Source organism: Saccopteryx leptura, chromosome 9 (assembly GCF_036850995.1).
Source record: "Saccopteryx leptura isolate mSacLep1 chromosome 9, mSacLep1_pri_phased_curated, whole genome shotgun sequence".
Lineage (NCBI taxonomy): Eukaryota > Metazoa > Chordata > Mammalia > Chiroptera > Emballonuridae > Saccopteryx > Saccopteryx leptura.
Window position 1 is genome coordinate 45,361,862 of NC_089511.1, and position 23,691 is coordinate 45,385,552.

Consider the following 23,691-nt stretch of genomic DNA (forward strand, 5'->3'; position numbering starts at 1 on the left):
AGGCATGCATTCAAATGTAGCAACATTTCTGGGTGATCTAGCCTATAAATAGCAGCAGAAGAAAGGACTTAACATGCACTATTAAGCCTCAATGAACTCTAGTGTACTTTGTCTATGTTTTCCCCCCATTTTATTTCAAGAAATGAGTTGTGCTTTAGAGCAGTGCTTTTCCCAGTTTAACATAATATGAATTATCCAGGGATCTTGTTAAACTTCTGATTTGAATTCAATAGTCCTGGGTGGCACCTGAGAGCTGCATTTTGTAAACAGCTCCAGGTGATGCAACCAATGCATGAACCACCTTGTGAGGAACAAGGCTTCACATCTAGTCCCTAAACTATGAAGGCAGTTTAAAGTTCCAACCAAACAGTCTTGTGATCACAGTAACTACTGTTACCACTATATCTGAGTGTATTGACAATTTAATCCATCCCTTGCCTCCTGGAAGTCCCCTCCCCCAAATTCCCATAATCATTTTTTATTGATACATAATTGACATATAACATTATATTAATTTCAGGTATTTAACATAATGATTAGATATTTGTATATATTGCAAAATATCACCAAATAAGTCTAGTTCTCATCCATCACCACACATAGTTACAAATTCCTTTTCTTGTGATGAAGGACTTTTAGGATCTACTTAGCAATTTTCAAATATGCAATACAGTGTTATTAGTTATAGTCATCATGTTGTACATTATAGCCCCATTACCTATTTATTTTATACTAGAAACTTGTATCTTTTGACCCCCGTCACCTGTTTTGCCCATCCCCGCCCTCTGACAGCCACTAATCTGTTCTCCATATTTATGAGCTTGATCTTTGTTTGTTTGTCTTTGTTTTTTAAATTCCACATATGTTTTTAAAATTCCACATACAGTATTTGCCTTTCTCTGCCTAACTTTTGTGTCACTCAGTATAAGGCCCTCAAGTTCCACTTATGTGGTTGCAAATAGCAAGATTTTATTCTTTTTTATGCATGAATAGTATTCCATTAAATGTGTGTGCCACATCTTCTTTATCCATTTATTCACTGATAAACATTTAGGTTGTTTCCATATCTTGGCTATTATAAATAATGCTGCAATAAACACACAGATTTTTTTTGAGTTATTGTTTTCTTTTTCTCTGGGTAAATACCCAGAAGTGGAATTGCTGGATCGTCATCACCTTGGTTCCTTGAAAGACTTTAGCCAATACCCAGTATCTCAGGGAAATCTCCTACCCCAGTTACAGCTCCTAGGGAAGGAACATGGGAGGTTTAAGAGCAAAGTCACTATATTCATTTCCTGTGGCTGCTGTCACAAATTACCACGATCATAGTGGTTTACAGTAACACAAATGTGTTCTCTCAGTTCTGGAGGTCAGAAGACCCAAAGGAGTCTTCAAGGGCTAAAAGCAAAGTATCAGCAAGATTGCTTCCTTAGGGAGGACCCAGGGACAATTCCGTGTCCTTGCCTTTTTCAGATTCTGGTGGCCTCCTGTACTCCTGGACTGTGGCCCCCTCCTCTGTCTTCAAAGAACATCACTCCAATCTTTGCTTCTGTCATCACATCTCCTTCTCCTCTGAAGTCAAATGTCCCTCTGCCTCCTCCTTATGAGGACATGTGTTTTCATTTAGGGTTCACTCAGATAATCCAGGACAAACTCCCCATCTCAAGACCTTTAACTCAAACATATCTGCAAAGTCCTTTTTACACAAGGACACATTCACAGATTCCAGGACTAGTTCATTACCAGCTTACTTCGCCCAACCTTCTTCCTACTGCCCCCAGATTGAAGAAAAGCAAGAGTTACTTTTTCTCCCCTGGATATCTGGATCCTGTCTGATTCTCTGTCATTCCTCTCATCTAAGCTTTGTGACAATACCTCAGTATTTGTTCTTCCTTCAGCAATAAGAAACCTGATTTTTTGCCAGGCATATGGATAACCTGAGTCAAGACCCAGCTTCTTATGGCATCATGTGACCACCTGTAGCTAAGTCCTGACATCATGATATAGAGCAGGGGTCCCCAAACTACGGCCCGCGGGCCGCATGCGGCCCCCTGAGGCCATTTATCCGGCCCCCGCCGCACTTCCGGAAGGGGCACCTCTTTCATTGGTGGTCAGTGAGAGGAGCATAGTTCCCATTGAAATACTGGTCAGTTTGTTGATTTAAATTTACTTGTTCTTTATTTTAAATATTGTATTTATTCCCGTTTTGTTTTTTTACTTTAAAATAAGATATGTGCAGTGTGCATAGGGATTTGTTCATAGTTTTTTTTATAGTCTGGCCCTCCAACGGTCTGAGGGACAGTGAACTGGCCCCCTGTGTAAAAAGTTTGGGGACCCTGATATGGAGAGTAGTGTCATGTGGCACTTCTGGGAAGGGCTCTTAAACGGCAAGGCATTTCCTTCTTCACCTCTCTCTCCCATTCCCCACCTGTTATCTGGGATATAGATGGGAAGGATGGAGCTCAAGCAATCGTCCTGGACCATGAAGAGGAGCCACATATTGATAGAGAAGTGACAATGTAGAAGGAGCTTGTGCCCTGACACTGGAGCCCCAGACATTGTGGGCAGTTACCTCTCTTCATATAAGAAAGACGAGTACTCCTCACTGACAGGAAACCTCAATACTGATTTGTGGCAAGCAAAACAATGTTCATGTCTTAATCCCCAGTCCCTATGAATATGCTACATTACATAGCAAGGGGAGTTAAGTTTGCAGAGATTTTTTAAAAATTTGCTAATCAGTGACATCAAATAATGAAATGAACCTGGGTTATCTGGGGAAGTCCAATCACCAAAATCCTTTGAAGTGGTAAAGGGACCGAAGAGATGGTCTGCGTCAGAGACAGACTTGAGGATGCTATGTTGCTGGCTGTGCAGAAGGAAGGGCCCACCAGCCACAGAATGCAAAGAGCCTTTAGAAGCTGAAAAATGCCAGGAAATTGATTCTCTCCTGGAGCCTCCAGAAGGAATGAGTCCCCACCTACACTTTGGTTGTAGCCCAGTAAGACCCATTTTGGACTTTTGACCTCCAGACTTCTCAGATAATAAATCTGTGTTGTTTTAAACCACTAAGTTTAAACACCTTATTGTAGGTGTTTGTTATAACAACAATAAGAAAACCAATGCATAACTGATCCAAGTTTCTTTCCCCAAAACTTTCTCTGTCTTAATCAGGTCCCTGATTAATAATAATAATAATAAAAACCAACACCAACATTAACAGTTAATGTATTGAACACTTTTCGTGTGCCTGACACAATCTCACTGTGCTATATTTATTATCTTATGTAAGCCACACAGCACCCCTGCAAAGGAAGCAGGAAGCCTGAAGACAAATTGCTGAAAAGTAGCAGCTGGAAAAGAAAAATTGCTGAAAAGTAGCAGCTAAACACCATCTCCAATGTTAGGACAAGAGAGCACAACAAACTCAAAGAAAGTAGAAGGGAAGAAAGGGTAAAAACCAAATGCACAATAAAAGCTAATTCTATGTGTAAGGTATTTTTCCCCACTGAGGAAGAAGGAAGGGACTGTAGCCACAAAGTGTGAAATAATAAAAGGCTTTATTGAGTACAGAGCACTTCCCGCCCAATGAGGTCCCCTGGTCCCAGGGACAGAGACGCCAGGGAAGTAGCAAGGGGTGACCCACGTGAGAGATATTTAAAGGGTCCCTAGGGTGGTCGAGCTAATATGACGTGGTGAAATCTCACTGGCTGATGGAGGTGTCGCTCTTTTCCAAAGGGTTCCTGGGAAGTTTCTTTTGGCGTGCCAGAGTGTGGGTGGTCCTAGCCAAAGTTCCCCAGCCTGAGTTCCCCACATGACCTTCCCCCATTATCCACCAATCTTATACTATGTATTACTATTAATGAAATAAGATCAAATTAAAGAAAAAGCAAATATACAATGGAGAGGACCTACAAAACTAAATATTGGTTATCATCAGTGACTGGAAAAGACTAATAAAATTGTTGCAATTATATCATTTATTTTTGTGACAGAGAGAGACAGAAAGAGGGACAGACAGGAAGGGAGAGAGTTGAGAAGCATCAATTCTTCGTTGTTCATCGATTGCTTTCTCATATGTGCCTTGACGGGCAGCTACAGCAGAGCGAGTGACCCCTTGCTCAAGCCAGCGACCATGGGTTCATCTCTATGACCCCACTCTCAAGCAGCAATGCTGCGCTCAAGTCGGATGAGCCCGCGCTCAAGCCAGTGACCTTGGGTTTTGAACCTGGGTCCTCTGCATCTAGTCCGGCGTCTGTCCACTGCGTCACCTCCTGGTCCGCCTGTTGTGATTATATCTTAAGACCAATACAGTATTGTTTTTAAAAAAAGAGAAAGTACCAATGATCAATATAAGCAATAAAAAAAGAAACAAGCGTCCCTTACAGTCCTCAAAAATAGGGCATATAACTAGCTTTTCCGTTATTATCTCTGCACAAGAGGGAATTGAAGTTCATGGAAACTGAGTAACATAAGAAGCAGGTGGGATTTGAACCCGGGATCCAGCATATCTGAGCCTGTTTGCTAATCGCTGTGTTATGGCGCCATCTCGCGAACACTTCCAGCCTCCCCTAAGCCGTTTCTACTACCCTTGAAACTCCGTCCTCTTCCGGGGCTTTGTTTAGGCCGGTTTTCACCGGCCACCCGCAGGGACACTTGAGCCAAACCTGTTCCAGCCCCTAGGAGTTTCAGACTCTGCTTCTTCACAGGCTTCCTTCTGAAATTTCATTTGCATTTTCCTTGCATCTCAACCACTCCTCTGCGTCCCCCTGGCCTTGCTCACCTCTCAATTCCTGCCACGCCCTCTTTGGGGCAGAACCCGGATTTGGAACTGGTTCTCCCGGGGTTGGGATTGGGATGTCAGTCGGTGGCGAGCAGTTTACTCAACAGCCCCCAGCAGCCTGGCGCCACCTGAGAGCTTGCAGGAAATGTAGAACCTGAATACTATGCCAGACCTGTTGAATCAGGACCTGTATTCTAACAGGTCCTCACCCTTCTCTCACCCCGAAGTGATTCGGGACACAGTGAGGGTTGAGTAGCTCTGGTTTAAAGGAGCATCATGGGACCCAGGAAAGTTTGGGAATAAGGCTCCTCCCCCGGGGCAGGTATATCTGAGAAAAGTCTTGGCCCTCTCCTGAAGCTCTCTGACCTGGGACCCCTACAGATGTCCAGACCTCTCTCTGTAGCTCATGGAATTTTTTTAAGTCAGAAAAATTATATGATACAAATTTCATTGGAGCAGAGCAAACTGAAGTATCAATGCAGAAAATTCTAGATATAATAAACAACCAGTGACATGAAAGTTTAGAAGACCAAAGCCCTAACCCAGTGGTTCTCAAACTCCAGTGTCCATCAGAATCACTAGGAAGGCATGTGAAAACTCAGATTGTTGAGTCTTCACTCCTAGAGTTTCAGACTGTTGGGCAGATAAAATGTATTATGGTCACTTTGTTAAAGATGACGCTGCCCACGTGGAGGCCGTTGCCCAGGTGATATTAATGTATGTTGGGGGCTAGCTGTGGGCAGGCAGAATCCTTGTAGCCTGGGGCTTGGTTTTGGGATTAAGCCTTTCCCACCGTTTTTGATGTGGGGTGGTACAATCCCATCATGACTCAGATATGTGACTTTGTATTAGAGACTTCCCTATTTTGTATATTGGATTAAAGGTTTTGATTTCTACACTATAAAATAGGGGCAGAACGGGAGCTTGCTCTCTTGGTTCCTGAGATTATCATTAGAGGAGAGAGCAGAGCAGAGAGCAGAAGGAGGCCACGTGGAGGAGGCCAGGAGAAGCAGCCAAGATGGCAGAGTGTTGAGTGAGAAGCCAGTTTGTGCAGAGTTTGTGCAGGGAGAAGGAAGGAGATGGGGAACAGAGGTGAATAAGGCTGGTGAGCTAGAAACCTTTGATTCTAGGAAACTCGGATAAGTCAGTAGCTTTGTGAGCACTGAATGTCAGTGGGTTTTGCAGCCCAGTGTGTGTTTTTACTTGCCCGCCGGGTGCAAGCTAGGATTAAAGATGATAGCCCATCAGTTTTTGGCTCTGTTGTTTCTTTACCGACTGTCCAAATCCAATGCTAACCTGCATGGGCCCGGCAGCTGTGATGGTGGCCCTGGCTACTGGCTTTACACAGACTTAGTGGGACGAGGGTGGGGCTGAGAATCTGCATTTCTAAGGAGCTCCCAGGGGATGCTGGTGCTGCTGGTTCAGGAACCACACTTTGAGGACACTGTTTCTAAACCACTCAGCTATGGCTGCTTTGGAGGGTCACATTAGCCCTTAAAAAATAATCCCATTAGGTGACATCACACAGAAGTGCTATTAATGAGTTCTGATGAACCAGCATAAACTTAAATACATACTGATCTGAATACTGTCCTGTTTTTATTCAACAGACAACATTTTCATTTAACTAGTGTGGCACCTCTAATGTTTATGTTCAGGTACTACCCTGATTGCGACTACTACTTTCTGGATTTGAACCCGGGATCCAGCATTTCTGGTACCAATTTTCTCTTCTAGAGGCAATTTCACAGGTATACCAAGCTCCTTTTTATATGATACAGTGAAAAATACCAAATCAAGACTGTACCATCTGAAAAGGGGAATTTTTCTTTTTATACAAGTCAAAATATATCAGTGGATAAAAAAGCAAAAACCAACCAAACAAAAAAAGACAAAAACAAAAACCATGCTACTCTTCCCACTGCGTTCCCAGAGTCCCAGGCAACACCTCTGCTGTAACTCTTCTTATATTGTGCTCAAATTATTGATTCACCGTCTGACTTTCTCAAGGGCTCATGGCTCCTCAAGGGCAGGCATTCTTCTATAGGAAGAAAAAAATGTGTAATAAAGAGTTATTTATTTTCTGCTACTTGTCCGGTTTGTGTTAATAAACAGTGAGGAAATTGTTTCTGGAAGATGATGTGGTGTATGTTGTCACGTAGGCATGTCATGAAAACATGTCGGTGTGTTTTCGAGTTTGAGATGTGTGGGGTGTAAGGTAGTGTTGTAAGGTGCCAAAAGCTACAGAATTAATATTAATATTTTAGGAAGTTTAAAGAACATTTTATTAGTTTGGGCTAGGCATGCAGAAAGATTTTGTAAGTGTGATTTCTATGCTTGTGTGATTAGCATAAGACCAAGATGGCATTGTGTTGTAAATGAAGAAAGAGGAAGGAGACTTGGATTCCCTGACCTTCCCCCCTACCTTTGGGAGAAGGGTCAATGGCTAGCCAGGAGTAGGGAGAAAAGAATTAAATCTTTTCTTAGGCTGATGGATCATTTGCAGGCATTTATTTCCATGGAAACCACCCCTTCCCTCCTGAAAGCATGTAATTAATGTATGTATCTCTAAACAAAAGGTATAAACTTATGCCATGATGTCGGGTTTTCTTCCCTCCCATGTATAATTAGGAGTATAAACAGCTCCTGAACTGTTTTTGGGGACTGCACAATTTGGGTCTGTGCCCTATGTCAGCCATATGCGGCCGGCATATTTAAAAAATTTCTTCCTTTAATAAAACTTTTCAAAAACTAATTTGGACTAAATACCTCTACAAACACCCACAGATTTATGGATTTAACTACCTTATAACAGTAGGATGTGTGGGGTACGGCTGGGGCTTGTTGGGGATGGTGAGTGGGTGACTGTTGGGGAGGCATGTCTGGGACTGTGTATCAAACGTGTCTACACTCAATGCATATAATCACCAGTGAGGTTCCGTGACCATCAGTGGCTGACCGTGTGAAGGAGTGTCCCTCCCTCTGCCCATGTGTGTGTCCCTGGACTAGGGGTGCTGTGACCTCTCTGGGTTCTCTTTAGTGCCGGCTGTGTGCTTTGGCCCAATGGGTTCTGTGTCCTTGTCCCTGGATCGGCCTCCCTATTCGGGTCTCCTTGCTACCACCCCATGTTGCCATCTGTGTCTGAAGCTCATGGCCCTCCTGGCAGGCGGAGCTCTGGGAGACTGCGTCCAAGCGTGCTACGCTTACCCTGTGTCCATCCCTGAGTCTGGGCCCTGGCAGAGCCCGGAGGGTGGGGGTTCTGTGTCCTTGAGGTCAAGGAGGTCCCCTGGGAAGTTAGCAGCTGGAGATTAGATTTCATGGGGTTGTGAAAGAAAAGGAGGGAGAAGGATCCAGGTCTCATTTGGGGCGGGACCAGAGCAAGGTCTGGGGCCTCAGAATCTTTATAAGAATAGTCACAATAGTTTCTATTTATTGAGTGCCTATCATGTGCTTGATGCTATACTTTGTGCTTTATATATTTATATGTTTGCTGTTGTCTTATTCAATTGTATATGTTAAGTACTTATATTACATTTATAAATAACAACTATGTACATTATTTTATTATATAATCTATAAAATACTTTATAATATAAAGTGAGTTTTATATTTTCATATTCTATTTCTATTATCCCATTGAAGATAGGAGGAAACTGGACTTCAGAGGAGTGAGTTTACTTGCCGAAGGTTGCACAACAGGCAAGGTCACTCAGTAAGATGACAGAGTGAAAATATGAACCCACTTTTGTGTTTCCAGCCTTGGGCTCTTGCTCAGCGCATTACCCTGGCAAAGTGGCAGATAGCCTCTGAGGGGCCAAGCAGGGAGTCGGGTGAGCTGTGTGACCATGGATAATAGCAAATCACTGCTGTGCTGTGTTGTGCTGGTTTACATTTATGGCGCCCTTACTGTGTGCCGGGCTCATGCTAAGGGCTCTCATAGTAGTAACGATGGCACCTGCTCCTATGGCACTTAGTGAGGGCCCTACCGTGAGTGCTGTTCGGTGGACTGACCCACTTACTCCTTACACCAGTGCTCTGAGGTGGGCCCCACCATTGTCTCCACCAGGACTGGAGGTGGAAGCATGTGTGAAGCTCACGGAGGAGCTGGGATTTGGGGCCAGTCTGTTCCTTTAACCCTGGAACTTTCTACTCTCATGCTTTTCAGAACAATCCGAGAGTGTAAGAAGAAATAATCTCCATTTTACAGATGAGGAAACTGAGGACCAGACTTGGACTCACCCATAGAACAAGAGACCTGAACTATTTTGTCTAAATAGTTTATGCACTCTTTTTTTTAATTCTTTGAGATGTTATTTATTGATTTTAGAGACAGGAAATGGTGGGTGGCAGGAGCTGGAAGCATCAACTCATAATAGTTGCTTGTCATTTGTGCCTTGACTGGGCAAACCCAGGGTTTCAAACTGGCTACCTCAGCATTCCAGTTTGACACTTTATCCACTGCACCACCACAGGTCAGGCAGGCTTACCCACTCTTGGCCCTGTTCTTGTCTGGCAGGAGACCAGGAATGCCCAAAAGCCGCTGAAGGGCCTTGGCCAGGCTTGCAGATGCCTGGGGCCCTGTCCCACCATGAGATCTCAGGATCCCTCCTCTTCCTGTCCTGCTCCTTAATATTTTCTTTGGTTTATGTCATTTCTGCTTGCTGATTGTTTAGCACTTGTTATATGTTACAAGAATTGTCTATTTCCTTCCAGATTAGGTTTTTATTTGGGTTTTATTTGTTTTTTGCTATACAAAAGTTTTAGAAGTTTATATATTGCAATAAATCCTATTTATTTGATAGATCAAGATTTCCAACCTCGTGGAATATCTTTGAGCTCCTAGGCAGTGCTGGTGGGTGGTCAGACCCTCCCCTCCGTCTCTCCCATCCTAGGCTCTTCCTTCTTGTGGTTGAGGGGAGGTGGTGTTTGATATCTTCTCGTCAATTTGTAAGTACTCTTCTCTTCTATAGCTATTTTCCCCAAGCCTTTGCACGTTGCCTTGCCATGCTTTTTAAGTGTCACACAAATAGGTCTATGTCTATTTCATAGGTTCTAGTTTCTGATCTTGGTTAGGAAGCTCTCCCACTCCTGAGGGGAGGGAGCTCCTCCCTATCTCTCCTCCTGTCCTCTTTCCCATCCAGGGCCTCCCCCTCCTTATCTCCAGCTTCTACTTTCCCAAGGTCTTGGGACCTGTCCAGCCTGAAAGCCCAGCCTTTCTTCTCTTTCCCTTCCCTCAGCTTCTCCTCATGTTGAAGGGGTGGGGGTTGTTCCATTCCTTGTCAATTTTTAAGAGCTCCTCCTACCTATGTACTCATTAACCCCGTTACCTTCTGTGTTGGAAGTGACTGGTCCTCAGTCTTGTTTATTGACTTCTTTTATAATGTCTTTTGCACATAAAATCTGAAGCTGTTACGTTCCATACAAATATGTTTATTTTGTATTTCTCAGTTTTGAGTTTGCAACCCGGGTTAAGAAGGTCTCCCCACTCCTGGGGAGGAGGCACCCTCCCCTTTCCTCCCCGAGTCCTAATCTCACAGCTTCTCCTTTCCCACGGGTCAGGAGCATAAAAGCACTGAAGTGTGTACCCCCTCAGTGTCACCATGTCCCCGCTCTGCCCACTGTTGCTGGCCCTGGCCCTGCTGGCTGTCCCTGGTGTCCAAGGTGCCTGCCCGACTGCTGCTGACCTCAAGAACCCTGATGGGACACGAACATGCGCCAAGGTCTACGACAAGAGTGACCCCTACTATGAAAACTGCTGTGGAGGTGCCGAGCTGTCCATAGAGCCAGGCACCGACCTGCCCTTTCTGCCTTCTGGCTGGACGAACATCATCTCCTCACTCGTGGTGGCCCCGCGCTGCGAACTTACGGTGTGGTCCCGCCATGGCAAGGCTGGCAAGTCTCACAAGTTCACAGCCGGCACATACCCCCGCCTTGAAGAGTACCGCAGGGGCGTCCTCGGCCACTGGTCCAACGCCATCTCGTCCATCTACTGCAGGTGCGCTCCTGCCCGCTCCCCACTCTCCCCAGTGCGCACATCCGTCCAGAGCTCTGAACCCAGCACCCAGGCCCCAGCCCTAGTCTTGACCTCGGCTTCAGTGCTAGTCTGGACACCTGGGCCCCTGACCCAAATTGGGAGTCCCTAGATCCAGTCCTGAAGGTCCTCCTTCTCACGGGCACCCCCTCCCTTAAGCCATGGCCCTTGGATCTCTCAGACTCAGTTCTGGGATTCCCAGACTCAGTGGCTGACAGAACCCTCCCTCCATGCTGGGAGCACCCCCTCCAACCTTCCTGAATCCCCCACCTGCCTACCCACCCATAGCTGCTCTGTCCAGGAAGGGCCACTAACTCAGGAGTCATCAGCCTAGCTTGGGGATGTAGAGCCACCAACCCCCTCATCTTGGATGCCCCAGACCCAAAGCAGGTCTCCCCTCCCCAAATCATCAGATCCCAGAGCCTCCTGGGTCTCCCAGACTCTAAATCTGACCCAGATCTCAAGACCCGAGGTCAATTCTAGGAACCCCTTACCTAGCCCTTACGCTCCCTACCCACCTAGACCCTCTAGGACAGCCCTCACCCCAGAAACCAGTCCAGGGCTCCTGGTAGGGTTCTGGGGCCCCAGACCCAATTTGGAGGCCCATAGCCCACCCTGCACTCACATGTCCAAACTCACAGACTCTGGGAACCTAAATCAGGCCATTGCACCTTCCAAAACCCCCTCACTTACCCCACTACCCCCAAGAGCTCCAAGAGGCCTGAGCCCCACACTCCCAGCCAGGACACCTAGCTCCTTAAACTGGAGGCCAGCCCAGCCCCCACCTCAGCTCAAGTTTCTAGAACCCCCACTCCAGAACCTCTGAGCCCCTGGCACTCCCTGGTGATCATTTTTTATTTTTTATTCTGTTGCAGGTGCTACTGATGCCCTAGAGATCCCTCATCTGCAGCTCCAGAGTGCTGAGCCCTCACTTGGTCTTGTCCTCGGGGTCTGCTGAAGACCCCAAGTCCCAAACAGAGAGCTCTCTGCCTGACACCGCAACCGCCCTGCTTTCCCTGCAATACAGTCTTTATGAAGTCCTGTCTGCCATCTGCTTGTGCTTGGGACCCGAGTCCACACAGGATGGGGGTGGGGTGGGGAGACAGCAGGGAGGTCATGCTGGGATCAGCCCATACACCTGTGACAATGCTGCGGACAGGGAAACACACGTAGATACTGACCTGGATTAGGGATTCACAAAGACTCAGAAAGAAGTGGCCCCAACCCTCATGGAGCCCGGGGCATTCAGGGGAATTACCAAAGAGTCAGCCACTCAAGGATGAGTGAAGATGTCAAATGAGAAGCCAAGGGCCAGGCAGAATCAAGGGGCCTAGGAAGTGGTAAGTGGTCAGGGAGAAGCTGAGGAGTCCTGAAGGTATTAAGGGATCAGGGTGGTCTGAGCATCAGGGAGGAACTAAGAGAACATGGCAGTGCTAAAGGGTCAATGAAGGGCTAAGGGTTAGGGACAGCTAAGGGCCAAGGAGGTGCTGAAGTCACAGAAGTGCTAAGGGGTCCGGGAGGTGCTAAGGGTGCGGGAGGTGTCAAGGGGGAAGAGACAGGGGCCAGAACAGGCCTGGAGCCAGCCAGTCACTCCCTGAACTGCACAGACACAGAGGAGTCGGTCACCCTTGTTCGCCGCAGCCCACCAGGCTCCGTCCGGTTCTTTGTCTTGTGCAGGAAATGCACAAAGCGCACACCAGGACCATACTGCCGGAATACATGGGACACCTGTGGCAGCACTGGGGTCAGAGAGAAGTCCTTAATACGGACCCATGAACCCTGTTCTCCTCTCCTCCCTCTGTGAGGTCTTAGGACATGTCAGAGGTGGCAGCAGCGGGAGGCAGTCTCACCTGGATCCATCGGCCAGGAGGGCCCCTCGCAGAGGTCCGGGGGGCCACATGGTGCTGCGCAATGACGGTGTGGCGGTCAGCTGCCAGCAGCCAGACATGCAGCTCATAGACACACACGTCCAGCCTGCTGTCCTCATACCTGGGGGTGGGGCCCAGGCCTTCAGCTGCCACTGCAGCTCCAACATCCCAACCCCAAGCTCTGGCCCCAGTCACCATTAAACACACACTCACCGGCACCCACTCTGTGCACCTGGGCTGGGTGGTGCTGGCAACACAGCAGTGGCCCAGACAGCCCCCCGCCCTGCCCTCACGGGAGTCACAGTCCAGTGGGGGAAGAGACCTTTCACAGGGCAGCACAGCGACAACCAGGAATGGTCAGGGCCGGGATGGGGGAGCTCTGGGACACTGGAGCATAATGTATCTGGCCCAGCTGGGGCTGGTCAGGGAAGGCTTCCTGGTGGAGCCATGTGGAGCTGAGCCCTGAAGGATAAGGAGGACTTTGTCTTGAGATAGACAAGCATCAAAGGAGGAAGGGACAGCCTCCGGACGGACACATTTCAAAAACTCAAAGTGTCAGAGAGATAGGGCCAGAGAGGTGGGCAGGGGTGGGTCCCGAGGGGCAGGGGGCCCGGTGGGGGGCTCAGAGCAAAGAGGAGGACGGGGCGAGGCTTGCGCTTTGCGGAGCCCCTGTGTGCAACCTGGCGGGGCAGAGGCACCTACCAGTCCATGACCGTGATGTCTGGCTGCTCATCATCAAGCAGCTGCTCCCACAGGCCCTCAGCCAGCAGGTCCACACACTGATGCTTCACCGTCCAGCTGGGAGACAGGGCACAGGGGAGGCGGGCTCTGGGACCTGCTGCATTCTTGGGCATTTCCCAGGTCAGCCTGATCCCAGGGAGCAGGACACTGATCACAGCATCCTCGTACTGAGGGTGCTCACGTATGGGCGCTGAGCACTCACTCAGCATCTTACAGTCTCAGTTCCCATCAACCCCTCGGAGGATGATGCTTTCTGAACCCTGGGTTGCAGATGGGGAAACTGAGGCTAAAAAGGGGACTCGACTTGCCCAAGGTCAAGCAGCAGAGAAGTGGCAGAGCCACAATCCCAACCTGGGCATCTGTGACTGAGCCCCGAGTTACACCATCACATCCGCCGTCCAGAAGCAGGGCTCAGTTTCACTCAGACAGAGGCCTGGGACTCTCTGCTTCCCGAGGAAAGAGGCTCAGAAGAGGAACAATAACAGCGGCCATTCATTGAACACTTACTGTGTGTAAGCCAGACTTGGCCAGAGCCTGTGCTCTGTGCTTTACGGGCATCCTCTCTGGTGACTAACTCTGTGTTTACAGAGCAAGAAACTGAGGCCCAGAGAGGCAAAGTCATTTTCTCCAGGTCCCACAGCAAGGAAGGCTGGAAGAGGGGCTCAAACGCAGACCACTGTGTCCTGGCCACTCACCTGCGGTTGTGCTGCAGCTTCTCAGTTCTAATGTACCAGCCATGGAAGTTGCCTGCCAGGTGGAGGAGCAAAACAGGTCAGAAGTGCCTGGTCGCCAGGACCACTCCCTGCCCTGGAGCCCAGCCACCAGGCACTCACCCAGAGTCTCCAGGGGCTGCTGCGTCGGACCTGTAGGGGGTGCTGGCTCATAAATGTTGATGCCTGAAAGGGGCAGGTGATAGAGCCTCAGGCCTGCTGAAGCTGTCCCTCTCCACACTCTGCCCACCCCTGCCCCCAGGGCTCCTCTGGAAGGGCAGGAAGCTTGCCCCACCCATCAGGCCAGACCAGCTTGGCAGGGATGAGTGAGTCAGGGCCCAGGGAGAGCCCTGAGAATGTCCCAGGGGAGAGGGACGATGCTCATTCTTGTGAGACAGAGGGACAGAGATGCACCAAGAAAAAGAGACTTAGAATATAGGAGGAGGGTCCTGGCCGGGGGGCTGAGTTGGTTAGAACGTTTTCCCAATTTGCCAAAGTTGCTTGTTGGATCCTTGGTCAGGACACACACAGACAAGAATCTACACAAATACATAAATAAGTGGAACAAATCGACGTTTTTCTCTCTTTTTCCTCCTCTTCCTCTCTCTCTAAAACATTCAATCAATCAATAAACATTTTTGGTTTTTTTGTTTGTTTATTTTTTAAGAATATAAGAGGAGGAAGGAAGGAAGAGAGCAAGAAAGGTGACCCAGGTTGACAAAAAGACTCGGAAAGACGGAGAAACACATGACACAGAAAGAGAGAGAGAGTCACAGCTGCAAGAGGGGGGCAGAGAGCCTCAAGGAGACAGAGAGAGGCACAAACGACAGAAAGAGAAACAGAGATAGAGAGACACATAAATAGAGGGCAAGAAGACGAGACAGACGGGAAGCAACTGGAGGGGAAGATAGAGCCGGTGGCAGCCGGCCGCTCCAGCTCCCGCCCGGCCGAGGCCGAGCCGCGTCCGCACCTTCGGGGTTGGGCGAGCGCAGCAGGTTGCGGTAGAGCGGCCGCCGCAGGAAGAGCAGCTTCCAGGTCAGTCCCGGCGGCAGCTCCAGGCTCCTCCTGCTCGGCGTGCCCCACTCCTCCAGCAGCAGCTGCCGCGCGTGGGCCTCGGACGGCTGCTCCTGCGAGGACAGCGCGGGGCTCTCCGGGGGCGCGGGCGACGGCGGGGAAGGCGGCGATGGAGGTGGAGGCGGCAGTGGCGGCTCCTGGGGGCACGCGGGCTCCTTGGCCCCCATCCCGCCAGTGCGGAGCTCGTGTCGCCCCTCCTCCATCGGTCAGGTCTGGGCGACTGTTTTGGCTCCTCCGCAGGACTTGGGTTGACTAGGGAAGGAGGGGGGCAGATAAGCAAGCTCAAAAGGTGCGGCAGAACTTCACTGCCACAGGAAGAGCAGCTTCCAGCGGTGTGTGGGTGGGGTGTGCTGCTTGTGCGCATGTGTTGAGAGAGTTGACCACTCTTCTGCATGTTGACAGTTCTCCTGGGCAAGGAGGGAGTAATGATGCTGTAGTAGAAGATTCAGGCCCACTGAGAATGACACCCATTGAAACCCTGTCCCTCATTACTGCAGTTAGGCAAAGCCTCCAGAAGGGTCAGGATTTGGCATTCTTCTGAGTAGCGGCAACATTGGACCCCAGCAGACACATTTGAGCAAGGGCTCACTTGCTCAAGCAGCATTATGCACACTCAGAATATTGAGTATTATGTGGAGGGAAGTAGCTGTGATGGCTGTAGCCAAATTGTTTCTCTCAGTGATGATAACAGCAATACCTTCATCATGTGCTCTGCTGCAGTGTGACACTACCACTCCACCATCAAAGGTAAGTTTATTTTTTATTTATTTATTTATTTATTTTTAATAATTTTATTTTTTTAATGGGGTGACATCAATAAATCAGGATACATATATTCAAAGATAACAAGTCCAGGTTATCTTGTCGTTCAATTATGTTGCATACCCACCACCCAAAGTCAGATTGTCCTCTGTCACCTTCTATCTTGTTTTCTTTGTGCCCCTCCCCACCCCCTATCCCTCTCCCATTCCCCCCTCCCCCCCCGTAACCACCACACTCTTATCAATGTCTCTTAGTTTCACTATTATGTCCCACCTACGTATGGAATAATACAGTTCCTGTTTTTTTCTGATTTACTTATTTCGCTTCGTATCATGTTATCAAGATCCCACCATTTTGCTGTAAATGTTCCGATGTCATCATTGCTTATGGCTGAGTAGTATTCCATAGTGTATATGTGCCACATCTTCTTTATCCAGTCATCTATTGATGGGCTTTTTGGTTGTTTCCATGCCCTGGCCACTGTGAACAATGCTGCAATAAACATGGGGCTGCATGTGTCTTTACGTATCAATGTTTCTGAGTTTTGGGGATATATACCCAGTAGAGGGATTGCTGGGTCATAAGGTAGTTCTATTTTCAGTTTTTTTAGGAACCACCATACTTTCTTCCATAATGGTTGTACTACTTTACATTCCCACCAACAGTGTATGAGGGTTCCTTTTTCTCCACAGCCTCTCCAACATTTGCTATTAAAGGTAAGTTTATTGTCACTGTCCCTTTGAATCTGGGCGGGACCAAGACTACTTGGACCAATAGAATACAGTGTTATTTCTGAGTTTACCCCTTAACTAGCTTTCAGATTTCACTTCCTGTCCTTTAAACACTGCTCTGAGGGCAGCCAGCCCCATGTAAGAAATTTAACTACTCAAGGACTGCAGTGCTGTAAAAAGTCCAAGTTACATGGAGAAACCACTTATAGGTGCTCAGGTCAACACCCCCACCAGGGCTGCCTGCCGACAGCCAGCCATGTGAGTGAGCCATCACTGACTTCTAGCCTGCTCAAGCCTTCAGATTAATCAAGTCCCAGCTGACACTGACTGCAAGCCCAGGAGAGACCCCTAGAGTGACTCACTCACCTGAGGTTGAACTGGAAAGGGTGAAAGGTCAGACAAGGACAGGTGAGAGGGTGCTGGCTAACCTCTCCATGTATAACAATTACCAACTCTGGGCAAACAATTTTTGCAAACCCAACTATTTGAAGGCACTGGAGAGCAATTAGAAACAGGCAGAAACTGGAGGGGATTCAACCATTTCAAGAACAGAACACATGGTTTAAGACTACGTTTAGCCTGACCAGGCAGTGGTTCAGTGGATAGCATGTCTGACTGGGACACAGACAACCCAGGTTCAAAACCCAGAGGTCGCTGGCTTGAGCACGGGCTTATCTGGCTTGAGTGCGGGCTCATCTGGCTTGAGTTCAGGCTCACCAGCTTGAGTGCGGGGTTGTTGGCTTGAGCAAGGGGTCACTTGCTCTGCTGTAGCCCCTCAGTCAAGGCACATATAAGAACTCAATCTGTTGTTATTGTTCAGGGTCTCATGAAGAGGAGCCGAAAAGAATGAGGCAACAACAATACAAGTGGAGGACTCCAATCTCTCCTGGATTGAGGTGCCTTGGAGAGATCAGCTATCCAATGTATTAAGCAGAAACATGACATCATGCATAAGAAACTAACAAGCAAAATACAGTGTACAATTTTATTATTTAGTTTTGCAAAACTGATTAGATTTCTCTTGCCCTTTCTGAGACATAACACTACACCATCTGCTGCTGTCTGATTCCTGACCTGCAGAAAGCTCCAGCCGGGCCAAGCACCCATGTCCTTAGGTCTTCCTTGAACGCAACTGCTTTCAGTCATGTATGCTTAGTCTCAACCTTCACTTTCTCAGGATGGGAACAGAAAGTCACTCGGTGCTTTGGCTTTCCTCCAACAGCAATCAATGAACAGCTAAGGAACCACAACGAAGAATTGATGCTTCTCATCTTTCTCCCCTTTCCTGTCTGCTGTCTGTGCCTATCTCTCTCTCTCTCTCTCTCTCTCTCTCTCTCTCTCTGTGTCACACACACACACACACATACAAAGTTTTTATGGTTTTTCCTCTGGGGACAGACCTCCATCCATGTGGCAAGGGGCAGCTTGAATTCAGGCACAGAAACAGTCATTGACTTGAGGTCTCAAACGCCATGGTTGGGGCCTGCCAGAGCAGTTGGAAATTGAGAGCAGAAGCCCAACATAGAGGGAACCTCAGACAGAGAGGACCTAAGTCTATATAAAAATTACACTTGAATACTCAATGTACTGAAAGAAAAAAGAAAACTGTCAACACTAGATTCCATAGCCACTAAAAATAGCCTAGAAAAATGAAGGCAAAGTAAACTGGCTACTCTTACTGCTGTCATTCAGCAAAAATGATGTTGCCATGTCCTTTAAAGTTATGACTCGTAAGGGGCTCAGATCACTTTCATTCATGTGCACTGACCAGAACTTAGTGCCATAGGTGCAAGGATGGTTGGGAAATGGTGTTTTTAGTAGAACACTCTTGAATTCACTTACAATTCAGTGATTAAGAAGAGAAGGAGAATAAATATAGAGACAGCTAACACTGGAGTCTCTACTACTCCTGCCTTGTGGACAATTATATGATTATATGATGGCTGGAGCTGTGGCAGCCATATTATAATCATGAGGGGAGACCGTACTAACACACTGAGGTTGGAAGATCATCCAGACATAGAGAGCCTGGATCCACTATGACATCATGATCTCAAAACCAGTATTGTTTAAATTCAAATATTATGTGAGTTACATATGTGATTTTAAACCTTCTAGCAGCCACATTTAACAAGTTAAAGCTATATCTGAAACTTTTTTGACATAAACTTTATTTGACCTAATATATAAAAATATTATTTTAGTGTATATTCAACAAAAATTATTAATGATGTTTTACTTTTTACAGTAAATAAAAATACTATACATCCATCCATCTGTTTTCTAAGTTTGTCTGTTAAGAAGATATAGAAGCAACAATATCCCTAGCAATCAGCCCACCTAGCACCCAGATCTTGGTTTCTTAATACTGTTCTCCACTAAAAGGAACCAGAGGTTCTCGCAGAAATGGCTGGTTACAGAGTTGAGGCAGGGAAAGCACAAATGAGCCTGGAACCACTTATTCAAAAAGCAAGGAGGTGCTCAAAGAATGATGGGGACACATCAGAAGGGCATAGGACATAGGAGCCTTTTTTTTTTTTTTTTTGTATTTTTCTGAAGTGAGAAGTGGGGAGACAGACAGACAGACTCCCACATGTGCCCAACCAGGATCCACCCAGCATGCTCACTAGGGAGTGCTGCTCTGCCCATCTGAGGTATTGCTCCATTGCAACCAGAGCCATTGTAGTGCCTGAGGTGAAGGCCATGGATCCATCCTCAACGCCCAGGGCCAACTTTGCTCCAATGGAGCCTTGGCTGCAGGAAGGGAAGAGAGAGACAGAGAGAGAGGAGAGGGGGGAAGGGTGGAGAAGCAGATGGTTGCTTCTCCTGTGTGCCCTGGCCGGGAATTGAACCTGGGACTTCCACATGCCAGGCGGACACTCTACCACTGAGCCAAGTGGCTAGGGCAGCTTAGGAGCCTTCTTGAAAGGGTTCTCATTAGCTTAATCTGGGACAATTTGAGCATTAACAGAAATTATAACAAAGAATTATAATCCACTGAATAAAATAAGAATTCTGCAGTCCATGCTGTTATAAATCAATTGGTAAATACATAAATGAGAAAGGGAAACAAAGTCTTCCTAAGAGTAGAATGCCATGGTTGACGCCTCCTGGATTTATGCTTAGCACCTTTTCAGGTGGTGTCAGTGTGTGTAGCCAGGCCCCTGGGAACTCCAGGCCACAGACAGTGGTCATTGTTATTGTGTGGTTGCTTGTGGTCATACTGCACTGACTCAGTCTTTTCTGTCATCAGCTAGTCCAGTTCATCTGCATCCTCTAGCAGCTACTCTCTCTTCTTCACCAGAATCATCAAATGAGATGAAAAGAAATACTATGAAGTCTTGGCCAGTTTGCTCAGTAGATAGAGCATCCACCCATCATGCGGACATCCCAGGTTCGAGCCCCAGTCAGGGCACACATGAGACACAACCATCTGCTTCTCTTCCCCTCTTACTCTTCCTTTTCTTTCTCTTACCCTCTTGCAACCAGTGGCTTGATTGGTTCGAGCTTTAGGTGCTGAAGATAGCTCGGCTGATTCAAGCATCAGCCCCAGACAGGGTTGCCAGGTGGATCCTGGTCAGGGCACATGCTGGAGTCTATCTCGGTATCTCCCTTCCTCTCACTTAAAAGAGAGAGAGAGAGAGAAATACTTCATGAAAAGAGAACCAAATTATATATGTTATATTACTTTTAGAAATGAGCAGAGAGGTTGGTTTATAGAAGACAGCCTCAGCATCTTGAATGCATGCCTGCTGCCTTTCTCTGTCTACTGCTAGCCTGAGTTCCAGAATCTTTTTGGATGTAGCATCATGGTGTGAGCAAAGTCATGGGTTCTGCTCTAGAGTAGAAAGAGACAGTTAGCCTTGGCCGGTTGGCTCAGCGGTAGAGCGTCGGCCTGGCATGCGGGGGACCCAGGTTCGATTCCCGGCCAGGGCACATAGGAGAAGCGCCCATTTGCTTCTCCACCCCCGCCCCCTCCTTCCTCTCTGTCTCTCTCTTCCCCTCCCGCAGCCAAGGCTCCATTGGAGCAAAGATGGCCCCAGGCGCTGGGGATGGCTCCTTGGCCTCTGGTCGCGGCAGAGCGATGCCCCGGAGGGGCAGAGCATCGCCCCCTGGTGGGCAGAGCGTTGCCCCTGCTGGGCGTGCCAGGTGGATCCCAGTGGGGCGCATGCGGGAGTCTGTCTGACTGTCTCTCCCCGTTTCCAGCTTCAGAAAAATACAAAAAAAAAAAAAAAAAAAAAGAAAGAGACAGTTGGCACCAGAGGACAAGTACTAGTGACCAACTGTGTAAAGCTCTGAAGCAAGAAGAATAAGACAGCATTTCCTGGAAATATTTTGGCCCTTGGAAATAACTATGAACAAGAACAGGTCTGGCCTGAGTGAAAGATCTGCTGAAGTCTCTAATCCCAGTGGTCAGGGGTTGAAAACCAGGCTTTGTTCTCTCTTCTCCTCAACTGCTATCATTGGGAATTTGTAGCCCACATGGATTGGATTCAGCCAACAACCACATGAGAGAGCTTGAGAGCAGATTTACCCTCAATTGAGCCTTAAGACCTTTCAGTCATGGCAAGGGCTGGATAGCACCCTGAGAGGCACAGTCAGAGGATCCACGCTCAGATTCCCAGCCTGCAGAAACCATGACATATGTTGTTTGTTTAAACACTAAGAATTATAACGCTTTGCCATAAAGATTGTTAACTAACACAAAGAATATATCGGAGCAAACTGAAAGCAAAGGACTGTTATCACTCGAATCTGAGAGACGAGGGTGTGGAGGAAGGCTACCGCAGGGACGTTCAATTCAAGCCGCGAGAAAGTGCGCCGGTGGTAAGTCATCCCGCACTCGGAAACCGCCGCCGGCCGCCGCCGCCGCGCCGTGCGAGCAGTGGGTCGGTTGCAGAGCCAGCGGCAAACAGCCGCTGGCGCGCTCCCGGTCTGATTGCAGACCGAGCATTGCAGACCGAGCACCGCTAACGTTCCCAGCGGCCCGCGCACGGGGAGCGGGAGAGGCCCCAGGGCGGTATTTCCCTACTTGGGAGATTCTCTCCGCGGGCGGGGGCACCTCACCCAGCCATTCAAGCTAACAATCAAGCGTTGGGGAAGGGGCGCGCGCAGGCAGCCTGAAATACCTTCGGGAGCACAGCTGCGACCCAATTACTAAAATTAACTTAACCCGTGAAATCTGCGCACCCTCGGTTCTAATTGATAAGATCTCTCTCAGTTCACCGACCCAAGACAAGAGGAGTGATATTTTTTGGTGCCTCTCGCTAAAGGGGCGGGGGCAACTTCTGATTGATAGAGCCTCCATATTCAGGGATAAACGCTAACAAGAAGGACTTGGCAGATAATAAGATCTATACCACACTAGTCGCAAGCAGAGACTAGTGCCTCTTTTTACCGGCCAAAACAGGCTACAAAGTGTGGAAAGCCTGGGTTGAGAGGTCCAACGGAATGCTAGGCGCTGAACAATCACCTTGACAACAATTGACTCCCACCCCCGCCTGATTACACTGGAGGCCCTGACTGTCAGAGCCCTTCCCAGAGCCTTGCACTGAGTGGGGATAGAGTGGGGATTTCCCAGCTCTTTGAGCCTCTTACTCCCCAGGCAGAAGCAGTGGCAGCCTTGGGGCTGGATCGCCAGGCTGCTGGTTCGGGAGGGGGGGACTGGGAGAGAGAATCCACGAAGGCGAACTCTCTCGTCGTTAGACCCTGCAGACGCCGGCAGGCCTTGACTACCAACAAGACTAAAGCCAATTGTGTGACATTGCCATAGAACCCCATCAACTGCAAGTCCCTGCCTGGGTGTGGCGCAGGGGCAGGGCCTGGGGTGCAGAGTCGCCGACCGGGAAGAGGGAGAGAGGAGAAGGAGGAAGAGGTTGACATCTCAAAATCAGGAAAAATCCACAGACTTTGCAGCTTGTTCCACTGTTTGTTGGTTTGTTTTTTTTTTTTTTTGTAGTTGTTGTTGTTTGTTCCTTCTATCTTATTGCCTTTATTTCCTCCACCTCAGCCCTTCTATTCTCTGCCCATCTTATGCTTCCCTTTTCTTGAACTACACTACCCATAAGTGTTACATTTTATTTCTCTCCTTCATCCTCACCCTCCTTTGGGGTTATACTCCAGGACACTTAATTCTCACTCTCTCCTCTTTTGTTTTTTTTTGCCTTATTTTGTTTTTTTTCTCTTCCTTTTTTTATTTCTTCCTTCGTTTTTCACTCTTTCTTATTTTTTTCCTTTCTATTCGTTTTTTCTTTTCTCGTTTTACTTTCCTCCCATTTAATCCTCAATCACGAACAAATTAGTTAACTTGGACTCAAGGTTTTTTTTGGCTTTGTTTTTCTTTTTCGGTTTTGTTTTTGTTTTTTTCTGGTTGGTTTGTTTTTGTGGCATTTTGGGTCCTCCCAACCCAAGGTCTCCATTGTATTTGGTCTTTGCTCCACTTAATACAACGTATTTTTACTTATTATTTTTATTTTTTCTTCTTGATTATTCCTTTTTTTTTTGTCCTTTTTTCTGGTTCCCTCTTGTCCCTCTCATTATATCTCTTGGTTGACCGTCACCCACAGGCAGATCAACTTATGCTTGTCTAAGATTTTCTTCCCTTTTTTTTTTTTTAATTAATTTATTTATTTATTTTTGCCCCCTTAAACTCTTCACCGCAAACCAGGCCCTCCATTATAGGCACGATATTTCCCTGAGGAGGGGAGAGGAGGGAAGGAGAACAAAGAAAAAAAAAGGGGGAAATAATAAATTATTACTGCTTTTTTTTTTTGTGGGGTGTTTTACCCTTTGTTTTTTTGTTTTTCTTTTTTTTTTTGTTTTTTTTTTTTTGTTTTTCTTTTTGTTTTTGTTTTTTACTTTTTACTCTTTATTAATTCTAATTAGTGCTATCAACAAGACCACCCGCAGATGCCAATAAGAAAGAGGAAATCAAATATTATGGATACAAAAGAAAGAGAGGTAACACAAATAGATGTGGAAAAATCTATGG

At 47.5% G+C, this 23,691-nt stretch overlaps 2 protein-coding genes across 2 annotated transcripts; one reads left to right on the forward strand and one right to left on the reverse strand.

Annotated features, from left to right (window-relative positions):
• The first annotated feature begins 10,360 nt into the window (after positions 1–10,360).
• Positions 10,361–11,855, forward strand: LOC136380947 (syncollin-like). Its single transcript, XM_066349234.1, has 2 exons — positions 10,361–10,778; positions 11,690–11,855. Exons 1-2 carry the CDS (start codon positions 10,384–10,386, stop codon positions 11,697–11,699), a joined length of 405 nt encoding a protein of 134 aa, XP_066205331.1. The 5' UTR covers positions 10,361–10,383; the 3' UTR covers positions 11,700–11,855.
• A 134-nt stretch (positions 11,856–11,989) lies between these two features.
• LOC136380946 (F-box only protein 50-like) lies at positions 11,990–15,499 on the reverse strand. The gene is made up of 6 exons (XM_066349233.1): positions 15,104–15,499; positions 14,257–14,319; positions 14,119–14,170; positions 13,385–13,480; positions 12,665–12,803; positions 11,990–12,542 (listed from the first exon to the last, which is right to left on the reverse strand). Exons 1-6 carry the CDS (start codon positions 15,408–15,410, stop codon positions 12,402–12,404), a joined length of 798 nt encoding a protein of 265 aa, XP_066205330.1. The 5' UTR covers positions 15,411–15,499; the 3' UTR covers positions 11,990–12,401.
• Between the last annotated feature and the right edge of the window lie 8,192 nt (positions 15,500–23,691).

Coding starts and splice junctions, on each gene's coding strand:
- LOC136380946 (XM_066349233.1), bottom strand. CDS start 15,410: ATGGAGGAGGGGCGACACGAGCTCCGCACTGGCGGGATGGGGGCCAAG. Junction 12,804..13,384: donor GACATCACGGTCATGGACTG/GTAGGTGCCTCT, acceptor CCCCACCCCCAG/GTATGAGGACAGCAGGCTGG. Junction 12,543..12,664: donor CTCCTGGCCGATGGATCCAG/GTGAGACTGCCT, acceptor GTGCTGCCACAG/GTGTCCCATGTATTCCGGCA.
- LOC136380947 (XM_066349234.1), top strand. CDS start 10,384: ATGTCCCCGCTCTGCCCACTGTTGCTGGCCCTGGCCCTGCTGGCTGTC.